The sequence below is a fragment of the Mesoplodon bidens genome (assembly GCF_964165515.1).
Source record: "Mesoplodon bidens genome assembly, chromosome: 16".
In the NCBI taxonomy this organism is placed as follows: Eukaryota; Metazoa; Chordata; class Mammalia; order Artiodactyla; family Ziphiidae; genus Mesoplodon; species Mesoplodon bidens.
In genome coordinates, this window is record NC_138173.1 from 4076269 (window position 1) to 4095658 (window position 19390).

The 19390-nt window shown below is 41.8% G+C and overlaps 1 protein-coding gene across 5 annotated transcripts in view; it reads right to left on the minus strand.

Annotated features, from left to right (window-relative positions):
• Positions 1-4378: 4378 nt before the first annotated feature.
• Positions 4379-19390, minus strand: part of ATP6V1H (ATPase H+ transporting V1 subunit H) — an 81868-nt gene continuing 66856 nt past the window's right edge. For all 5 annotated transcript variants that reach the window (XM_081258740.1, XM_081258739.1, XM_081258741.1 and 2 more), the window contains 5 exons: positions 14014-14192; positions 11143-11268; positions 8870-8971; positions 7058-7171; positions 4379-4857 (listed from right to left, as the gene is read on the minus strand). In XM_081258740.1, coding sequence (XP_081114866.1) covers positions 4797-4857; positions 7058-7171; positions 8870-8971; positions 11143-11268; positions 14014-14192 — 582 coding nt within the window. In that variant the 3' untranslated portion in view covers positions 4379-4796. The remainder of the gene's footprint in view (positions 4858-7057; positions 7172-8869; positions 8972-11142; positions 11269-14013; positions 14193-19390) is intronic.

A 19390-nucleotide genomic window follows, 5' to 3' on the forward strand; every position in this document is an offset into this window, starting at 1 on the left:
GCCTCACTCAGCTGGCCAGAAAGACCGTGAATCGTGAGCCTGCAGAATTTTTTGCCTTCCGGCTGCTGTGCCCTGGGAAGGACCCCGGACTCCATCCTGGCCTTTTAACCACTCACCACCCCCTGCTGGGAGCCCGCAGCAAACCCCACGGGCAATTCCTGATCCCAGCTGTCCCGGCTCTCTTCCCTGATTCTCAGACTCTTAGCTTCAAAAGCTGAATTTTCTACACAGTTCCCTGGCCTTTTTTTTTTTTTTTTCTATACGCGGGCCTCTCACTGTTGTGGCCTCTCCCGTTGCGGAGCACAGGCTCCGGAAGCGCAGGCTCAGCGGCCATGGCTCACGGGCCCAGCCACTCTGCAGCATGTGGGATCTTCCCGGACCGGGACACGAACCCGCGTTCCCTGCATCGGCAGGCGGACTCTCAACCACTGCGCCACCAGGGAAGCCCTCCCTGGCCTTTTTTAAAGATCCATTTAGACTCCATTCCCTGGCTTTTGTGATCCGTCTCCCATGCCCCCCACACACCGCAACTTTACCTAATCTCTTAACTACAGTGGCACCTACCGAACTGGGTAGGACACACCAATCCACACCCCCGGCCCTCCCACTGCTGGCCTGGGGTCACCCCCTTCCCCTGTTTAAGAGAGCAGGTAAATGGACCGCCAGCTACCAGTGATGGTCCATCAACACTCCCCAGTGCCAAGCATGGGTGTGATGGTGCAATTTCATTTACGCTAGAAATTATTACTAAAATACAATGTGTGCTTACTGACTGGCCTTAATTATCTGTATTATTTACCAGCACAAATAATTTGTCTTGATGAGCTTGCTTATCTGTGAAACTGAAGAACAGGGGGTCATCATTAGTCAAGGGTCCCAAGCCAGAACCACGGAATTCAGCCCAGAACCCGCGGCCTTTCCCTCCACTTTTGTCCATCCTCGCGTCTCTCACATGAAACCCTGAAGGGCAGGGCCACGGCTCGGCCTCGCCGCGCTCTTCTGTCTGTTTGCCCCAGTTTCCCTTCTATGCTGCTCACAATTTCTCTTCCTCTATTGAGAAGAGTGACTTGACAATTCAAATGATGTTTTATCTTCCCGCACCTTTGAAACGGGTAAGAGAGTGCTGCTTTCTGCTCTGCTTTCAATTTGTCCAGATGTGCACATAAAAGCCAGCAAGCAAGGGTACAGAGTGTCGTTTCCACTGTCCCCTTCCCTGAAAGGAAGAGCAGAGACTTCGTCGGTGGGGTAAACTTTCTAGAAAAAAACAAACCTGCTATCGGAAATGACCTCTCACGACCTCCACCCACAAATCAGTGACCAAAACGAGGCCGTGATATTCGAGTCCAGAAACCCATTTGCATTCATGGAAATTTTAAAAAGAAACCATCTACGTTTTATTCACCTGAAGTAGCGTAGCCATGGTAATGGCCGAGTGGTACTGAAAAAGCGGATGTTGGCAGGTAACTAGGAAAACAATCACTCAGCCTGAAAATGTAGGTCATGAGCAAGCATAGGATGGACAATTACAGACCCATGAGTGCTTCAGATAATGGCTCCCAAACCTGATTCTAAACTGAATTGTACGTGATAGTTGTGAAGGGTCATCCAACTTGGCGAGCCTCTCTCTTACAAGGAGACAATTGCTCATTGGAGTTAGCAATTGAGCACCAACTCTGGGTCAGGACCTGTAATAACCCAAAGTCATGACCTCATGTCATCTTCATAACAACGCTATCCAATAGGCATTACTGACCCCATTCTGTTGATGGAAAACTGCACCTCCAAAAAGTGTTCAGCCCCAGGAAGCACAATGGCAAGTATCATCCTTCGTAGGAGGTCTGCTCACCCACCGCAGGTCCTCCCAGCCCTCCTGCCTGAGGAAGGAAGAAAGCAATTCATTGCCCACCTCTTGACACTTAAAAACGAAGCCGATTTCATCCCCAAGTGTCCCTTCCTTTCATGGCTCAGTCTCTGCCATCCGACAGCTGAACACTGCCTTTCTCCAAGGCCGAGGGCTGGGGGCCCCTGAGGCAGCTCGGCACAGCCTGGCGCCCCTCACTGCACTTTGAGCCCCCGTCTCTATGGGGACCACCCCCGCCAGGACCTCCCTGAGGTTCAGCCAGGAGTTGGGTCCAGGAATCCCTCCCCCCTCTACTGACAGAGTAAATGCTGTTGAACGTGGCCATCGACTCTTCCACAGGCTTCTTTTAGGGAAAGTCATTCCACTTCTGGTGTAAATCGTTCACATGCAAATCAAGCACCTCTGTTTACCCAGCACTGCTGAGGGGCTGGGTGCAGGGCAGGGAGTCAGACACCCTCTCTGCTTTCAAGAGCTCGAAGCCTTGGGGAGAGGCCAGCAAGACTGGGGCCAGGGAGGCCTCTTGGAGGAAATGCTGTGGCTCTGAGGAGTCTAGTAGGAGAACTGAGGGAACCAGGATTGTGCCCGGAGAGAAGCCAGAGAGGCACCAGGAAGAAGCTCTGGGGGCCAGGCTGGGGCCAGTTCAGCTTTGGGACCGGCCCCTATGGAGCAGGGGCAGCGCCCCAACCCCTCCACCTGGCCTCCCCCTGCATGGGACCGAGGCGGTGGGCTTGGGCGTCAAGAGAAGCCCCGGATCCAGGAGGCAGTGTGTGGGTAAAGTTGGGAGGGACACAGATGTGTCTACAGAGGGAGGCATGTGCGGCAATACTCTTTTCAGCCTTAATTAAAACCATCATTAGGGCTTCCCTGGTGGCGCAGTGGTTGAGAGTCCGCCTGCCAATGCAGGGGACGCGGGTTTGTGCCCCGGTCCGGGAAGATCCCAAATGCCGCGGAGCGGCTGGGCCCGTGAGCCATGGCCGCTGAGCCTGCGCGTCCGGAGCCTGTGCTCCGCAACGGGAGAGGCCACATCAGTGAGAGGCCCGCGTACCACAAAAAAATAAATAAATAAATAAACAAAAAGAAGGGAGAAATTTCGAACTCAAAAGTGATTTCATCACAAAGTTCAGATTTGGAAAGTGACTGACAGCTACTAACTTTGAATGGTTTCAAATTTTAGTCTCAAATATTCTCTGTTTTCAAAGGCAAAGGATGAGAATGGAGCACCTTTTAAGCAATTATCAAATAAATCAAAAGCATCAAAACTTGGCTCTGTGCTTTCCAAGATTTGACACCTAGAAGGTACAAGATTATTTACATTTTAACTATATATAAACTCACCTCAATTACTCCGATGTGACTAAACAGGAAGTGTGAAGATTTTTTTCAGTTGGGTATGTTCTATAAATCTGGTATTTGTGACTGTCCAGGTACAAGGTGTGGGAACAAGCTTTACCTGCCAGTGAGATGTCCCTTTCACACATCTTTTAAAATATAAGGGTCAATAAAACCCAAAAAAGAAGTTTTCCAAAACAAAATTTTTTTAAACCATAAAACAAGTTAACAATAATTTTTAAATGGGTAGAGGACTGGAATAGCTGTTTTTCCAGAGACGACACACAGATGGCCGAGAGACACAGGAACAGACGCTCAACACCACCAGTCATCAAGGAAACGCAAAGCACAACCACAATGAGCTATGACTTCACACCCGCTAGAATGGCTATTATCAATAAGAAAAGAGAAAACAAGTGCTGGCGAGGATGTGGAGAAAAAGACAATCCTTATGCACTGTTGGTGGGAGTATACATAGGTGCAGCCACTACGGGAAACAGTACGGAGTTTCCTCAGAAAGTTAGCAACAGAATTGCCATACAATCCAGCAATTTCACTTCTGGGTATTTAACCAAAGGAAATGAAAACATTAATTCAAAAAGATACCTGCACCCCAGTGTTCACAGCAGCACTATTTACAACTGCCAAGATATGGAAGCAACCAAAGCGCCCGTCAACAGACGAATGGATAAAGATGTGGTGTATATATACAGTGGAATATTACTCACGCATAAAAAAAGAAGAAAATCTTGCCATTTGTGACGACATAGATGGACCTAGAGAGTATTATGCTAAGTGAAATAAGTCAGACAGAATAAGACAAATACTGTATTATTTCACTTATATGTAGAATCTAAAAAACAACAAATAAATGTAACGAAATAGAAACAAGAGTCGTAGATACAGAGAACCAACAGGTGGTTGCCAGAGGGGAGGGGATGGGGGAGGAGAGAAATAGGAGAGAGAGGTACAAACTTCCAGGTGCAAAATAAGTGAGCCGCCAAGTAGGATGTGTACAGTGTGGGGAACAGAGTCAATAATTATGTAATATCTTCTAGACCACAGCATCACATCGAGTTAATTTAACATTTTAAAGTTCTCTGAATATTAGCAGAGGATTGCCGCAGTGTGTATGTGTGGATGGACGGACGGATGGATGGATGGACGGATGGAAGACAGAGATACATATAATTTCAAAACATTTATTTACCATTCACTATTTTGCAAATACAATTCTCCTAATTTGGTTGGGACAAGAGGCATTTGTGTTAAAGGCCAAGTCAGGAACAAAGAAAGACAAGAACATACTTGGAGTGAGAATCGTTTAATAATTCTACATTCACTCCCAGAGAACAATAAATACAGAAGTTACAAGCAGTGTATGTAACAGTACTATTTTCCTTAGATACAGGAAGCGCCTACTTTAATACAAAGTAATGGGCAAACACTCGTGTTGAAATCAGCACTGGGGAAAGCTACACAACAGAAGAAAATGACACGTAAAATGAGAAATTGTTTGTTCTTGACCCTAATCACTGAGACTCACACTCCAGGTCTTCTGCCCCAGGTGAAGGAGCGGCTGGAGACCCCGAGGCCGAGCGCCCGTTCAGCTCCGGGCAGCTGCCGCCTGCGGTTGCTCAGACTGGAGCTGTTTACCAAGATATTCCCTGAAACACAGGAAGGAGATAGCAAGGCAGATTAGAACTGAAACAACAAAGAATCTCTTTCAACATTGAAGGACAATATACACTGTCGTCTATGCTTACGTTAACATCTAAAAACTAGTAAAATAGCCCCAGAAAACTGATCTTGTCCAAATTTCCCAAGTACGTGTACTGTATGAGTTTTAAACACTCCATGAGCCACAGACACACAAGGCATGACACACACACACAAGTAACTCTGCGTCCGATCGCCGGCAACGTCCGCTGTCCTGTTTAGAGAGTCGTGTCCGCTGCCGCCACTCCCGCAGCCTAACAGGTTCAAGACCAACATACGCAGGATTCCAAGTAAGTGGCCCGATGCATGGGAAGCAAATTTCCTGACGTTAGCAAGTACAGGTGTTTATCTCTGAGGATTTACACAAGAGCACATGAGAACAATCACTGAAACTAACATCCAGAAGCACGACACTTAATCAGAGCCACTAGTTACCCAGCACGTACTCCGCACTGGCAGAGCCTGAAACCTTCACCAAGATGGTCCTACTGAATCCACAGAACAGTCACGAGAGCCGAGAAGCAGTCTTCTCATTCTACAGACGGGGCAGCTGAGGCTTAGAGCAGGGGTCTCCCCACGTTTTAGGTGACGTTCTACTTCAGAAAAGTATTCGAGTGGTCTGTGTATACTTGGCTCTAAACTGCATACACATACCACTGCTGCCACGCTCACCCCCAACCAGCCACTCTCCGCAGAGGAGCCTGTGAGACCTTTCAAAATACAAATCAAATCCTGTCACTCCCCTGTTAAAGCGTCAACCATGGCTTTCAACTCATCCAACAGAAGGACCCACCAGACCCTCCGTGATCAGATCCCGGCCACCTCGCCTCGCCCACCCCCTTTCATCCTGGCCTCACCCACTCCTTCAACTTACCCTCTGAACCCCAGCACTGCTGACAGTTGTCTGTGGGGGGACTGGGTGCAATGCAGGATGCTGAGCAGCATCCCTGGCCTCGACCCACAGCTGCCATTAGCACCGCCTCCCAGCCCCCAGCTGCCACATCCGAACATGTCTCCAGGCGCTGCTCTTAAAGAAGCCAAGCTCCCTCCTGCTTCCTGGTCCTCTCCCCTCCCGTTCCCTCCACCTGAAATCCAACCCCCAACACTGGAGGTGGGTGACTGGTTCCTTTCCATCACTGTCTCGGCCTGGCTGCTGGACCACTCAGAAAGGCCATCTCTCATCACCCACTTCCATCACACCTGTCGTCTGGAGCCTAGCGGAACAGGGTACAAACTAAGTGCTCAAAGAGCAGGTGCTGGAAGAACGCATAGATGTCAGCACTCATGAGAAAAGTGCTTAAGTGGCAGGATCCTAACACTTGATGCACGGTGTCACGGTGGCAATCGTGGATCCTCTCCTACCCTGTATCTGCCTGCGTCTCTCACACGTAAGCATCTGGACGTGCCATTAATCTGTCCTTTGGAACTACCAGTAGCATTACCGTCAGCGCATCTTTCCCAAGGATGGGGAATAGAGAGGCATCTGAGCTCAGACGAGCGCGGAACAGCCAAACTACTGCTAAAACAGCCACGGCCGAGGGAGTCCAGCGTTGTCCGCTCATGGACACAGAGGGTTCACCATTGTATCTAAGTAGTCACTCTAATTTTTCTTGTTTTGAGTACAAAAAGGTCAGTACTTTTGACTTAAAAAAGAAAAGCAAGAGGAAAAACGTGACTCTGGCTACTATTTCAAAAGCAAAAGGCTATAACGGATGAAATGTGAGAGCTGAATCTTAACTGATCAAGCAGCTTTTACTGTTTTCATGTGAACTGGTAAAAATCCATTCAGGTTAACCGTACGCCGAACAGTTAAACCCTGCAAAATTGTAGCGTCTCTAATCAATAGTCCTGCTGAATTCCATTCAACTCTCAAAAAACTTATTCACCTATGTCGTAATGGTCCTTTTAGTTACTTCTGGAGTTGTTTCTGATACCAGTACTTTGAATATACGTTTCTCCAGAACATTAATGCAGCTGTTTTTTCTAAATTATCACATCACTAAAATCTAATTCTAATCTAAAATCTAATTCTAGGTATTCATCAAAATCACTGCTTTTAAAAGCCACCACTCATCAGAGCCTTTCCACAAGAACTTCTGGACGGGGACGTGAGGCCCAACAGAGCAGCGGGGGGTGGGCGGCACCTACCAGTTGTGCACCATGAGCTTCTGCACGGCCAGGAGGGCGTTGTAGCGCACCTGCTGGTCCTCGTGGTGCATGTGGTTCATCACCAGCTGCTTCCCGCCGAGCTGCTCGATGACCCTGGGGGCCAGAAGCCACGTGGTGAAGACGCTGCAGTTACTTTCAAATGCAAGCTGTTAGCAGAAAGCCCCAACTCCGAACTGCCCAGTGGTTTTACAAAGAAAAGTTACCATACAGGTAAGTAAACCAACACACGTGTCTTTTTTAAAATATCATTTTCTCCAAATCACAGATTTAAAGTTTTTATATATTTTCTCTTGAATCCCTAATGATAAATCCAATTGTTACTCTCATGTCCTAGTCTGGGCAAATACCATCAACCTGGACCGTTGCAGTAATCTAGATTACAATGTTCTATAGGCAGTTGAGTATTAACTTCTTTATCACCAGTATTTGTGGCTTGCTTAAAAACCAGTATACTGAATACCACCTTATGTCTGAAATAACATCAGATCAATATTAAGCCCAGCAGTTGCCATGCTGTGAACCAGATAGGGAAGCAGATGCAGACAGCAGAGAACACGAGGTTAAAAAGCACCCCGTAGGAGCCATGTTAATTTCCTGAAAAAGACTTGATTTGTTAAGATATCTGCCCTCTCCTGTAATGATGGAACATGCCACATGACCTGGTAGGCAGTGAAACAAATGAGAAAATTCCTGTTTTCAAGAACACCAGGAAGACTGACAACCAGCACTGCTTTCTGTCGCTGCCCCCTCAACCCCCTGAAACACCCAGTTACTACAGACACAAAAGCAAAGTGAAAATGGTTATTTGCTTCACGCATGGAAGGAGGTTCTCTGCTACTCTGGGGGGGGTGGGGCGGGGCAGGCGGGGGCGTGCAAAGAGCCGGCGAGTGTCTTTAACCCCAGCCTGGGAGGGTGGGAGCTGCGGTCGGTGCTGCCTGGTGAGTGACATCGCCACCAGAGTCCGTGACAAGTGGCACCTTAGTGCAGCAGGGCTTCTGGTGGTTTAAGACAACCTTGCAGATGAGCACATGGGGTCAGGGGTGAGGGAGAGGCTTTATCTGTACGCCTTTTTATATTTTATTTTTTAAAGCATCTTTTTTTAAAAAACGTACTGAATTGAGAAAAATAATGCAGTATAATTATACCCAAACTTTATGAGTGCTAGATACGTGCCAGGTATGTAACAAGCTTCTCCAAACAGCATACAACAGCCTCAGTCTCATTTAACGCTTTCTCCCTCAACTCCGATCCTTTCACTGTTAGTGTACCTACGTGATTTCACATGACCGAGCCAGCCTCACCGCCTCTGCAAAGCCTTACCTGTCCCCTCCCAGAGGGAATTCCTCACTCTTCAGCACTTGGAAACACATCCTTCCATGACTATATATCTACTGTGACTTTTCTTACACGTGTTATATTTCCTTTTATACTTGGAACCTACTCAGGTCAATAACAATGTAACCACAAATAATAATTTTTAAATCACCAGCGCTAACAAAATGGCTTTTGAATTAAATCATACAAACCAAAGAAAACCCTGAACATGAAATTTCTGGTGTGATGTCCGTTGGCTACTGCACAACAGGACTATACATGCGTGCTTAGGTTTTCATACTTCCCATCTTTAATTAGGTTTATCATTTATCACGATTCCCAGTACTACGGTCACCTTGATTCCGCTCACCCCGTCGGCTCCTCAGCTGAACGAGGCTACTTTACAGGAGCATATGAACTAGAACCCCGTGCGGAACGCCTCAGGACACCCCGGTGAGACCAAGGCTCCTCACTTACCGCTTGCCTCGCGGGTAATGCCGAACGTATTCGCCAACGTCATGCGCAGCGACAGCTAAGACTTGTGGGTCATCGGACACCTCCAGAAGTTTGGTCAAAATTCTGAAATAAATTTAATACAAAGAGAGATTGATTTCTAATTCTTTTCTAGAGCACAACAGAGCAAAGGTATAATGCCAATACTTTCCTGAAAATAGACATTTACAAATATACCTGTATTTTCTACAGGTTTCACTGCTACACACGATACACTACACATGATTTACTGCACATAAGTTAGCAGCTTTCAAACCTTTATACACACATTAACAGGTCACTTCCAGATTCACAACGTCCACCACCCACAATTCCCACAATATCAGGGAAAGGGAAGAAGGGAAAACATAGGGAGTGTTTAGGGCAGTGAAACGATTCTGTATGATACTGTGACACAGCAGGAACTGTACAACAGAAAGCCATGAACCTGAACGTAAACTATGGACTTCAGTTAAAATAATGTATAAATATTGGTTCATCAATTAACAAATGTGCCACACTTAGGCAAGACGTTAAAAATAGGGGAAACTGTGCCTGGTGGAGGAAGAGAGGGTATATCAGTACTCTCTGTACTCCCTTCAATTTTTCTATAAACCTAAAATGATTCTAAAAATTAAAGTCTATTAATTTTAACAGTTACAGTAAGGTATATATGTAGTAATTCTATCAAAAAACTGAGAAGATGACCCAAAAATGGGAGATAATATTTGCAAAGCATATTATCTGATCAGGGATTTACATCCAAAATATATAAAAACACTCTTACAACTAAACACTAAAAAGACAACCCATTAAAAAAATGAACTAAGAATCTGAAGAAACATTTCTCCAAAGATATAAAATGGCCAATAAGGACATGAAAAGATGCCTGATTCGTTAGCCATCAAGGAAATACAAATCAAAACCATGATGAGATATCACTTCACGCTCACTAAAATGGCTAGAATCAAGAAGTCAGACAATAGTAAGTGCTGACACGGAGATGGAGAAATCAGAATCCTCATACACTGCTGGTGGGAATATGAAATTGTGCAGCCACTTGGAAAATAGTTGAGTAGTTCCTGAAATGGTTAAACAGAGTTACCATATGATTCAGCAATTCTATTCATAGGTGTCTACTCAAGGAAGAGAGATAAAAACGTATGTCCACATAAAAACTTGTACACAAATGTTTATTACCAGCATTTTTCATAATAACCCAAGTGCCCATCACCTAATGAGTGGATAAATACAATGTAATATATCCTTATGATGGAATATTATATGACCATAAAAAGGAACAAAGTACTGCTAAATGCTACATGAATGAACCTTGAACACCTTACGGTAAATGAAAGAAGCTGGTCACAAAAGAACAAATATTATATGATTCGATTTACATGAAATTTTCCTAATAGGCAAATCCAGAGAGACAGAAAGTAAGAGCTTAGGGCTGAGGGGATGGTTGGACAGAGAAATGACAGCTAAAGGATACAGGGTTTGTTTTTGAAGTGATGGAAAATGTTCTATAATTGACTGTGTTGATGGTTACACATCCTTGTGAATATACTGATTTATACAATTTAAATGGGTGAATTGTGTGGTATGTGACTTGTATCTCAGTAAAAAAGAAAGAACGACACTTGCACATATTAGGTCATCTTTATTATAACAAAGGGAACCGTGCAAAGCAGTGGGGAAAATGTTATTTTCAATAAATGTTGCTAGTTCAATTAGATATCCATGTAACGAAAAAAACAAATCTTGACCTACCTTATACACCTTACCCAAAAACCAATTCCACACAGAATGGAAACCTAAATGTGAGAGGTTAAACAATAAAGCTTCTAGCAGATAACACAGAAGTATATATCCTCAGGACCTTGGGTAGGCAAAAACTTCTTAACCAGACACAAGAAAGCACTAGCCATAAATAACAAACTGAGCTACATCAAAAGTAAAGAGTTAGTGGCATTTGATATGGTAGAAGAAGAGCTGTGATGAATACATATGACCAAGAAACCTATAGAATTCCCACAAAAACAAAAACAAAAACTTGAACAGGCACTTCTCCCGGGAAAAAAGATATCCAAATGGCCAATAAGCACACGAAAACGTATTCAACCACATGAGTAAGCAAGAAAATAGAAATTAAAACCATGGAATATCTAAAAACTTTTAAGAGGGACAAAAAGGTGTCCACGAGCATGTGGAAGGATGGGGGTTTATTCAGGGTGTAAACTGGCTTTCAAACTTACTTCAAGAGCTCATAATTCTTCTCATTTAACCTCACAGCATTTTCTCTCCAGAATTTCTCAGATTTGTGCACAGGACTCCATTCCAATCTTCCAGATTTAAGTTCTGAACTATATTCATCAAATGAGCTGTAAAAAGAGTTCAAAGTTTATAAGAATCTGAGAGATAGATACTCCAAAGTTTTAAAAAATAAAACATCTTCACTAAATATTTAACTACAAAGACTGATCATCCTTTGTACATTCAAATATTACCTGTAAACAAGTTTAAATGGCTTAATCTTCAATAAATCATGTGAAACTTATTCAGGGTATTAAGGTCCAGTACTCCTGTCAAATTTGAATGTTCACCATGAGATATTAAAAGGAGCACTTGCTTTCAAAATTCTAACCTTAATATACACATAAATGTATGTACATCATTCAAATATCTGATAGGGACTTCCGTGGTGGCACAGTGGTTAAGAATCCACCTGCCAATGCAGGGGACATGGGTTCAAGCCCTGGTCCAGGAAGATCCGACATGCCGCAGAGCAACTAAGCTCGTGCGCCACAACTACTGAGCCTGTGCTCTAGAGCCCATGAGCCACAACTACTGAGCCTGCGTGCCATAACTACTGAAGTCCACGCGCCTAGAGCCCGTGCTCTGCAACAAGAGAAGCCACCGCCGTGAGAAGCCCACACACAGCAACGAAGAGTAGTCCCCGCTCGCCACAACGAGAGAAAGCCCGTGCGCAGGAACGAGGACCTGACGCAGCCATAAATAAATAAATAAATAAATAAATAAATAAATAAATAAATAAATAAAAATAAATTAAATATCTGATAATCTAGCATTGTTTCTACCATGCCTCTTAAAACACTGTATTTGCCAGACCACTAGATACATAAAGATAAATTTATGTAAAGTATATTACTTTAACACAAAATAAAATAGTGTATTCTATTATACTTTAAATGACAAACCATGATACTACACTACAAAAATAAAAACACATACCTCAGTACGATATTTTTAAATGTGACTACCAACAATGCAGAGGTAATTCATTAACTGAATTAGCCCACTACAGATTAATTAAAAACAAAAAGCTCTGTACATGTAACAAACTAAAATGCACTTTAATTCAAAAATTATTCACTATGTATCAAGCAACAATTATTCAAATCTTCATAATATAAAACTGCTTTAATGTGGTTAGCCAGTGAACAAAGTGACAAGATATGCTTGTACTTCCTTTCAAGTAAAATTTTCAAAAAGAAGCAGCCATTTAATACTCATTGATAATTCAGTATAACAAAGATTCTTCACTGGTTAAGCTGATCAGAGTAACCTGTTAAATAAAGTAGTAATTTAATGAAATGAAAGGCTATTTAGTATAAGAAGTAACCTAATATTGTTTAACTAATATGCTAAACCTGTAACAACATAAAGAGACAAATCTATTTCAATTGCTCCCATCACCATGCTAGCTTTATGTAAACAGCAATATTTTTCAAATTACCAAATTCAACATGAAAAATCAGTAAATAATAACAATTGGCTAGCATGGAATAAATAACTTAGAAAGCTATCACTAATCTTATTTATTTTTTAAAAAGGGTCTCAAATCATTATTACAGAAGAACTAATGATAATTTTTAAAAATAAACATAATAAAATAGAATTTGTATAAATTGCAAGCCTATTGCTGGCCTATTATATTACAAACAACTTATTCATATTTGAAATTATAAAAAGACAAAAATCATCTGCCTTCCTCCACAAAGCTCCATACAAACCACTGATAAGGGTGACAGCTCCCATCTCTATAAAAGCTTTTGGGGCTTGAGCTTAGGGGCTGCACTGAATTATCTGGTAAATACATTTTTGGAACACATACTATACTAAAGGCACTTGCTGGACACCTCACGGAAAATCCTACAAGGTTAGAATTTTTATCACTATTTTACCAAAAGGAAAATTGAGACTTTAAAATGTCAAGAGGCTTGCTCAATGCCACACGTGGACAAAGTGGCCAAACAATTCAAACTGGAGTTATCCTGGCTCCCAAACCCTATCTATTTCTAGTGAGTAACTCTCTTTTTAAAATGTATCAATAGTTCAAAAACAAAGAATGCATGGGTTAATGGAAAAAATCATCAAGCTATTATGAAACAAAAAAGAACCAGGACCAGAAGAATACGCAGAACCCTATTTGTGTGTGTCTGTGTGTGTGTGTGTGCGCGCACACACATGCATACATGCTAGGGGGAGGGGGGGCTAGGGTTTTTTGGGAATGAACACAAGAAACCAGAGGGGCAGGGGGAAGTAGGTGGGGAAGATGGGGGGACTGGTGTGTTGTCCCTTTTGTACTGTACTGTATTCTGTACTGTACTGTACTCTGTATTCTGTACTGTATAAAAAAAGGGATTTTTTTCTTTACTGCATGTACATCACTTGCATAATTTTTAATATAAAAAATAAAACCAATAGGGACTTCAAAAAAGCAGGAAAAAATACTCTTTCCATATCTAAGCAAACTTCCTCCACAAATTAACAATGACTGCTGCTTAAAAAAGATTTTAAACCGGGGGAGATTCTCAAAGGGTGGCACCCACAACCCGTGGTAGAACACCAGGTCAGATTTTAAACAACAGAGAAGAGTGGGGATCTACCCCAAAGAGGAGAAATAACACACAGCTCTGACCAACGGTTGCCATGATGGTGAGCCAGTGTTTCCATACCCCTCAATTTTCAATAGAAGACATGATGTTTTTAGTGCAATCTTTTGAGTTTATAGTTCATCACAAATTTAAATTTCCCTAAAATATGAGGCAAGTCAAACAAGGCCCAATGTACCCAGCCTGTGAGAATTAAAAGGAATAACATACCTAAGATCCTGGACACTCTCACCAAGTTTCTCCAAGAGAAATTTTATATCTTCACTGATATCTTCGTCATCGTACTTCTGCTGTTCCAAGTTCTCCAACTGTTTCAGCACTTTGCACTGAATCATAGCCAGAGCATACTCTTGGCGAGTTTCTCTTCCAGTTGATTTTTCTAAGAAGTTCTGGGTTAGACAAAGACACAATGAGAAATGACGTAACTTGTTATGTGTGATGTTCTCTGCACCTGCTTGCACATCCTCTCTCCTCTTCCTGTTCTCAGGTTAACTACCACCTTAGGTGGATGACTGCGTCACAAACCCTGACTTCTTTTCTAAGCATCTGTCCCACATCAGGAGCATCCTTCTGATTCCTTCCTGCCTTACTGGCTTACTAAACATTTTAAATTACTGACCTAGACAAGCCTCAAAACACTGAACACATTGACAGTGAGGTCCATCACCATGCTTCCTCACAGCCCTGCTCTTGAGGTCACCACCATGAACACTCCATTTCTTGGCCACATGGAGCCCTTAGGATGCTAAGAAAGACTGTTTCCTCAAGTATCTCTCTAGTTCCCAGTCACTGATCTTTTTCTCCGTCCAATCAACCTGTAAGTGCACAAAGGACGGCAATTAAAAAAACTCTCTTGCTTCAGCAGTTATCAGAAAAGTTTTGTGACATTCAAGCAAATTCCTCAGTTTTCTTCTATGATTTTTAAGAGTACTGACAAAATCAGCAAAGGAATCTAAGTATTTCTGAAGATAAACTGTTCACTGAATAACCAATATTTCAGAGCAAACACCATGTTCATGCTGGGGTCTAGAACAAGGACAAACAAGCTCTCAAGAAAGCCACCTTCAGAAAGTGGGTAAAGAAGGCCTGTCAAATCTCCCACACTCAAAAAAATCCTGGAATAACAATTCTAAATCAATTGTACCAAAATTTTAAATTTCTTTATTTTTGCAAGGAAGTTATATTTCTAATAATTATGCTAAATAAATGCAGAGATTTAGCTCAGCATATGGAAATTAGTGAGATCTATCCCTACCAAAATTCCAATTTTCACAGAAGTAGGAAAAACAATCCTAAAACGTGTATAGAAATATAAAAGACTCCAAATATCCAAAGCAATCCTGAGAAAGAAGAATAAAGCCGGAGAAGTCACACATACTGATTTCAAACTAACAAGGCTACAATGATCGAAACAGTATGGTAATGGCATAAAACAGACACAGAGTCCAATGGAACAGAACAGAGAGCCCAGAAATAAGCCTGTACATATTCAGTCAACTAATATTTGACAAGGGAGCCAAGAAAACCTATTGGGGAAAGGATAGTCTCTTCAATAATGTCATCAGGGAAACTGGATAATCACATGCAAAAAAATGAGACTGGACCCGTATCTTATACCAGTCACAAAAACTAACTTAAAAGGGATTAAAGACTTAAACATAAGACCGGAAACTGTCAGACTCATAGAAGAAAACACAGGGGAAAATCTCCTTGACGTTAGCCTTGGGAATGATTTTTTGGATATGACATCAAAAGCACAGCAAAAGTAAAAATCAACAACTGGGACTATATCAAACTAAAAAGCTTCCACACAGCCAAAGAAACAAAAAAAGCAAAATGAAAAGGCATCCTACAAAATGGGAGAAAACATTTGCAAACCATATATCTGATAGGAGGGCAAGATCCAAAGTGTATAAAGAACTCATTTAACTCACTAGCAACAACAACAACAACAAAAAAGCACAAGCCAATTAAAAAATGGGCAGAGGATCTGTATAGACATTCCCCCAAAGAAGACATAAAGAAGGCCAACAGATCATGAAACAGTGCTCAACACCACTGATCATCAGGGAAATTCAAGTCAAAACCACAGTTAAATATCACTTTGCACTTGTTAGGACCGCTATTATCAAAAAACAAAAGACAGCCAGTGTTGTCCAGATTGTGGAGAAAAGAGAACACTTGGGCACTACTGGTGAGAACGTAATATTAACTTCAAGTATAATGGAAAAGGTTAAGGATAGATATTGTGACACCAAAACAACCTATAAGAAATAAAATACTACAAAGCAGAACAGTTTAAAAGCCAATAGAAAAATGAAACTGAAATTCTAAAAAGAACTCAGTTAACATAAAAGAAGGCAGGACTGGAAGACAGAACAAAAAACCGATGAAACAAACAGAAGAAAATAATAAAATGGCAGACCTAAATCCAACCATACCAATAATTACTCTAAATGTCAGTGAACTAAACACTCCAATTAAGAGGCAGAGATTATTAGAACAGATAAAAATTCAAGACCCAAGTATATGTTGTCTCAAAGAGACAAATTTTAAATATAAGACACAGGTTGAAACTAAAAGATGGAAAACCATAAGTGGAAGAAAGCTGGCATGTCTATATTAATTTCAAATAAAGTAGATATCAAGACCAAGAGCACTGGGACTTCCCTGGTGGCACAGTGGTTAAGAATCCACTTGCCAATGCAGGGGACATGGGTTCGAGCCCTGGGCCGGGAAGATCCCACATGCCACGGAGCAACTAAGCCCGTGATCCACGACTACTGAGCCTGCGCTCTAGAGCCTGCGAGCCACAACTACTGAGCCTGCATGCCACAACTACTGAAGCCCACGCGCCTAGAGACCATGCTCCACAACAAGAGAAGCCACCGCAATGAGAAGCCCGTGCACCACGACGAGGAGTAGCCCCCGCTCGCCACAACTAGAGAAAGCCCGCGCGCAGCAACGAAGACCCAACGCAGCCAAAAATAAATATAAATAAATCTAAAAAAAAAAAATTAAAAAATTAAAAGTTAAAAAAAAACCCAGAGCTTCAAAATACATGAAACAATAACTGGCAGAACTGAAAGGAGAAACAGGCAAATCCACACTAACAGCTGGAAATTTTAACAACTCTCTCTCTTAGCAATTGATCATTGATAGAACCACTAAACAACAGAATCAGTACAGAGATGATCCAAATGATACTATGAACCACCCTGATTTAACTGACATTTACAGAATGTGATACATCTGCAAAACATGCATTCTTTTCAAGTACACATGCTACATTCACCGTGACAGACCGTAAGATGAGCATAAGACAAATCTTAAATTTCGAAGAATTGGAACCATATAGAACATGTTCTCTGACCATAATGGAATTCAAATGAAAACCTTAAGCTGTAGGGCACCTTGAATTCTGATAACATCTCCCTTTATGAAACTCCTCCCTTCACCCCTCGCTTCTGTGAGATTTTACTTATTAGTCTACTTAGTTTTCTCTTACCTTTTCCAGTTACTTTTCTTACTAATATATCTCCTAAATTTAGAAACATATCAAAACCCTTCTGTTCATATGGTCCTACATATTTGTTGCCTGGAGAGCTACACTTCATATTTAAGAATATTATCATAACTAACAGTTTCAACTAGAACCTCAACCCAGTCAGTGTAACCGGCAAAGAACAGCCCGATGGCACTCTTCTGAAACCATCTCTCCTCTCAATTCTCTAAGACAACAGCACTTGGAAATTTAGTCATGTTTGACGCTCCCCTTTCCTTCAAGCCTATGCCAAATCAATCAATAAACCTTACCTGTTTTTCCCTCGAAACATGTTTTAATTTCATCTCTCCATCTTATTACAAAGAATAAAAAGGTTGTGAAAAATATTTGGAAAATGAATTTACCAGAAACAAACCTAGATCATCCGGCAGCCGTGTACCCTTTAAAGACGCTAAACTCAATGGCATCTTCACCTCAACAAAATCAAAAGCGTAAATATCATTTTGGCCTGTGTCCAAGTAACGGTGCAGGGCGACCTTGACTTCACTAAGAACAAGGTGGAACCATGTGACCATTCAGATTCTTCCTTCACCAAAACTGCTAACCTTGTACCATACATGTTAAAGCAGTGCTTCTCAAACCATCTGTGGTGAAGACCAGTTCTGTTTGATTTTCAATTTCCAATCAGTCAGGAACAAATACTTTCAGTAAAAAATACAATAAAAATGAATTTCTAGAAAAATGAACTTTAAAAGACATGCAAAACACAAGCTCAAATCTTATATTATTAAATTTGACAGACGTGTCAAATTACTGTACGTTTCTAAATGCTTGCTCTCACTTTCTGCACTTATCCCTTGCAGGCTGCTAACCAACAGCTGACAGAACTGCTCTGACATGCAGACCACACCCGAAGCAGCGCCGTACTACGGGACTCACCCCTAGATTAAAAATGTCTCAGTCTTACCAAACCTCTTCCAACACCGGTATCTAATAAACAAGAGAGATAAATTCCTGAAATAAGGAATGAGGGATGGACCTAGGAATAAAATTTCTTGATAGCAACACTTCTATGTCAAAGCAGTGGGCAAAACAGTCCCCATACACCCAAACCAGAGCAGGTCTCTCTGAAGGGGTTATGACTGTGAACTGTCTGCACAGGAAGATGTAAGTCTGTGTTTGTCTGTGTCTGTGTGTGCATATGCGTGTGGGTGTGAGCTAAACATCATGGTTAGTACAGCTAATGTAAATCCAAATTCAATTTGGTGGTATTTCTTTCTAAGCTTTTACGCTGAAAACCATGCAGTTGTAAAATACAATTTATCTTATTATCTGACATATTACGGAGGCTCTTGACTAAACAGAACCAAAAAGAGAAAACTCTACACAACAAATATGGTCTTGAATGTCTTTCTCAGTCACAGCCTCAAAAAACATTCTAATTTATTTTAGAAACGAAAGAGTGACATATCAAGTTAACCAATGGAATAACATTCATGGAGACCTGGAGTTCAGCACCTGCTATGAATAAGTGAGACAGACATTTTCAAAAATAAATTCACCCAGCCAAATGGAAAAAAAAAATTAACAGCTGCTAGATTTCTTCAGCTCACAGCAGCTCAGCAAGCTTCCAAAAGCACAAAACTTCCCCTCCTGAGTTTCAGGATGTGGGGAAACGTGCACAATTAGACAATCCTCAAGCAACCTCATCTGTGAAATCTTTATTAAAGGTTACAGGAATTTGAGAATAACGAAGAAAAAAAAGAACACGTCCTTTTTTACACCTATTTGATGGTCTAAATCAAATGGCTTTACTATGTCCTTACTAATGGCTTGATTTTAACTCAGTTGTGTACATCAAAGTTCTGGATGTCTAAAGATGTTCTTCTGATATTCAGTCTTCAGTATAACCATGCAATGATTATACTGTCCCAATTTATCAAGGAGAGTCCAAAAAACTAATATACCTGTCGATAGGTTGGGTGTATTTTAAATAATCTGAAATCCAAATTAGACAATAGAAACCGAGAAATTAGCATAAGTTCGACACATTGTGGGTAAAAAATTGAAACTGCAAATGAA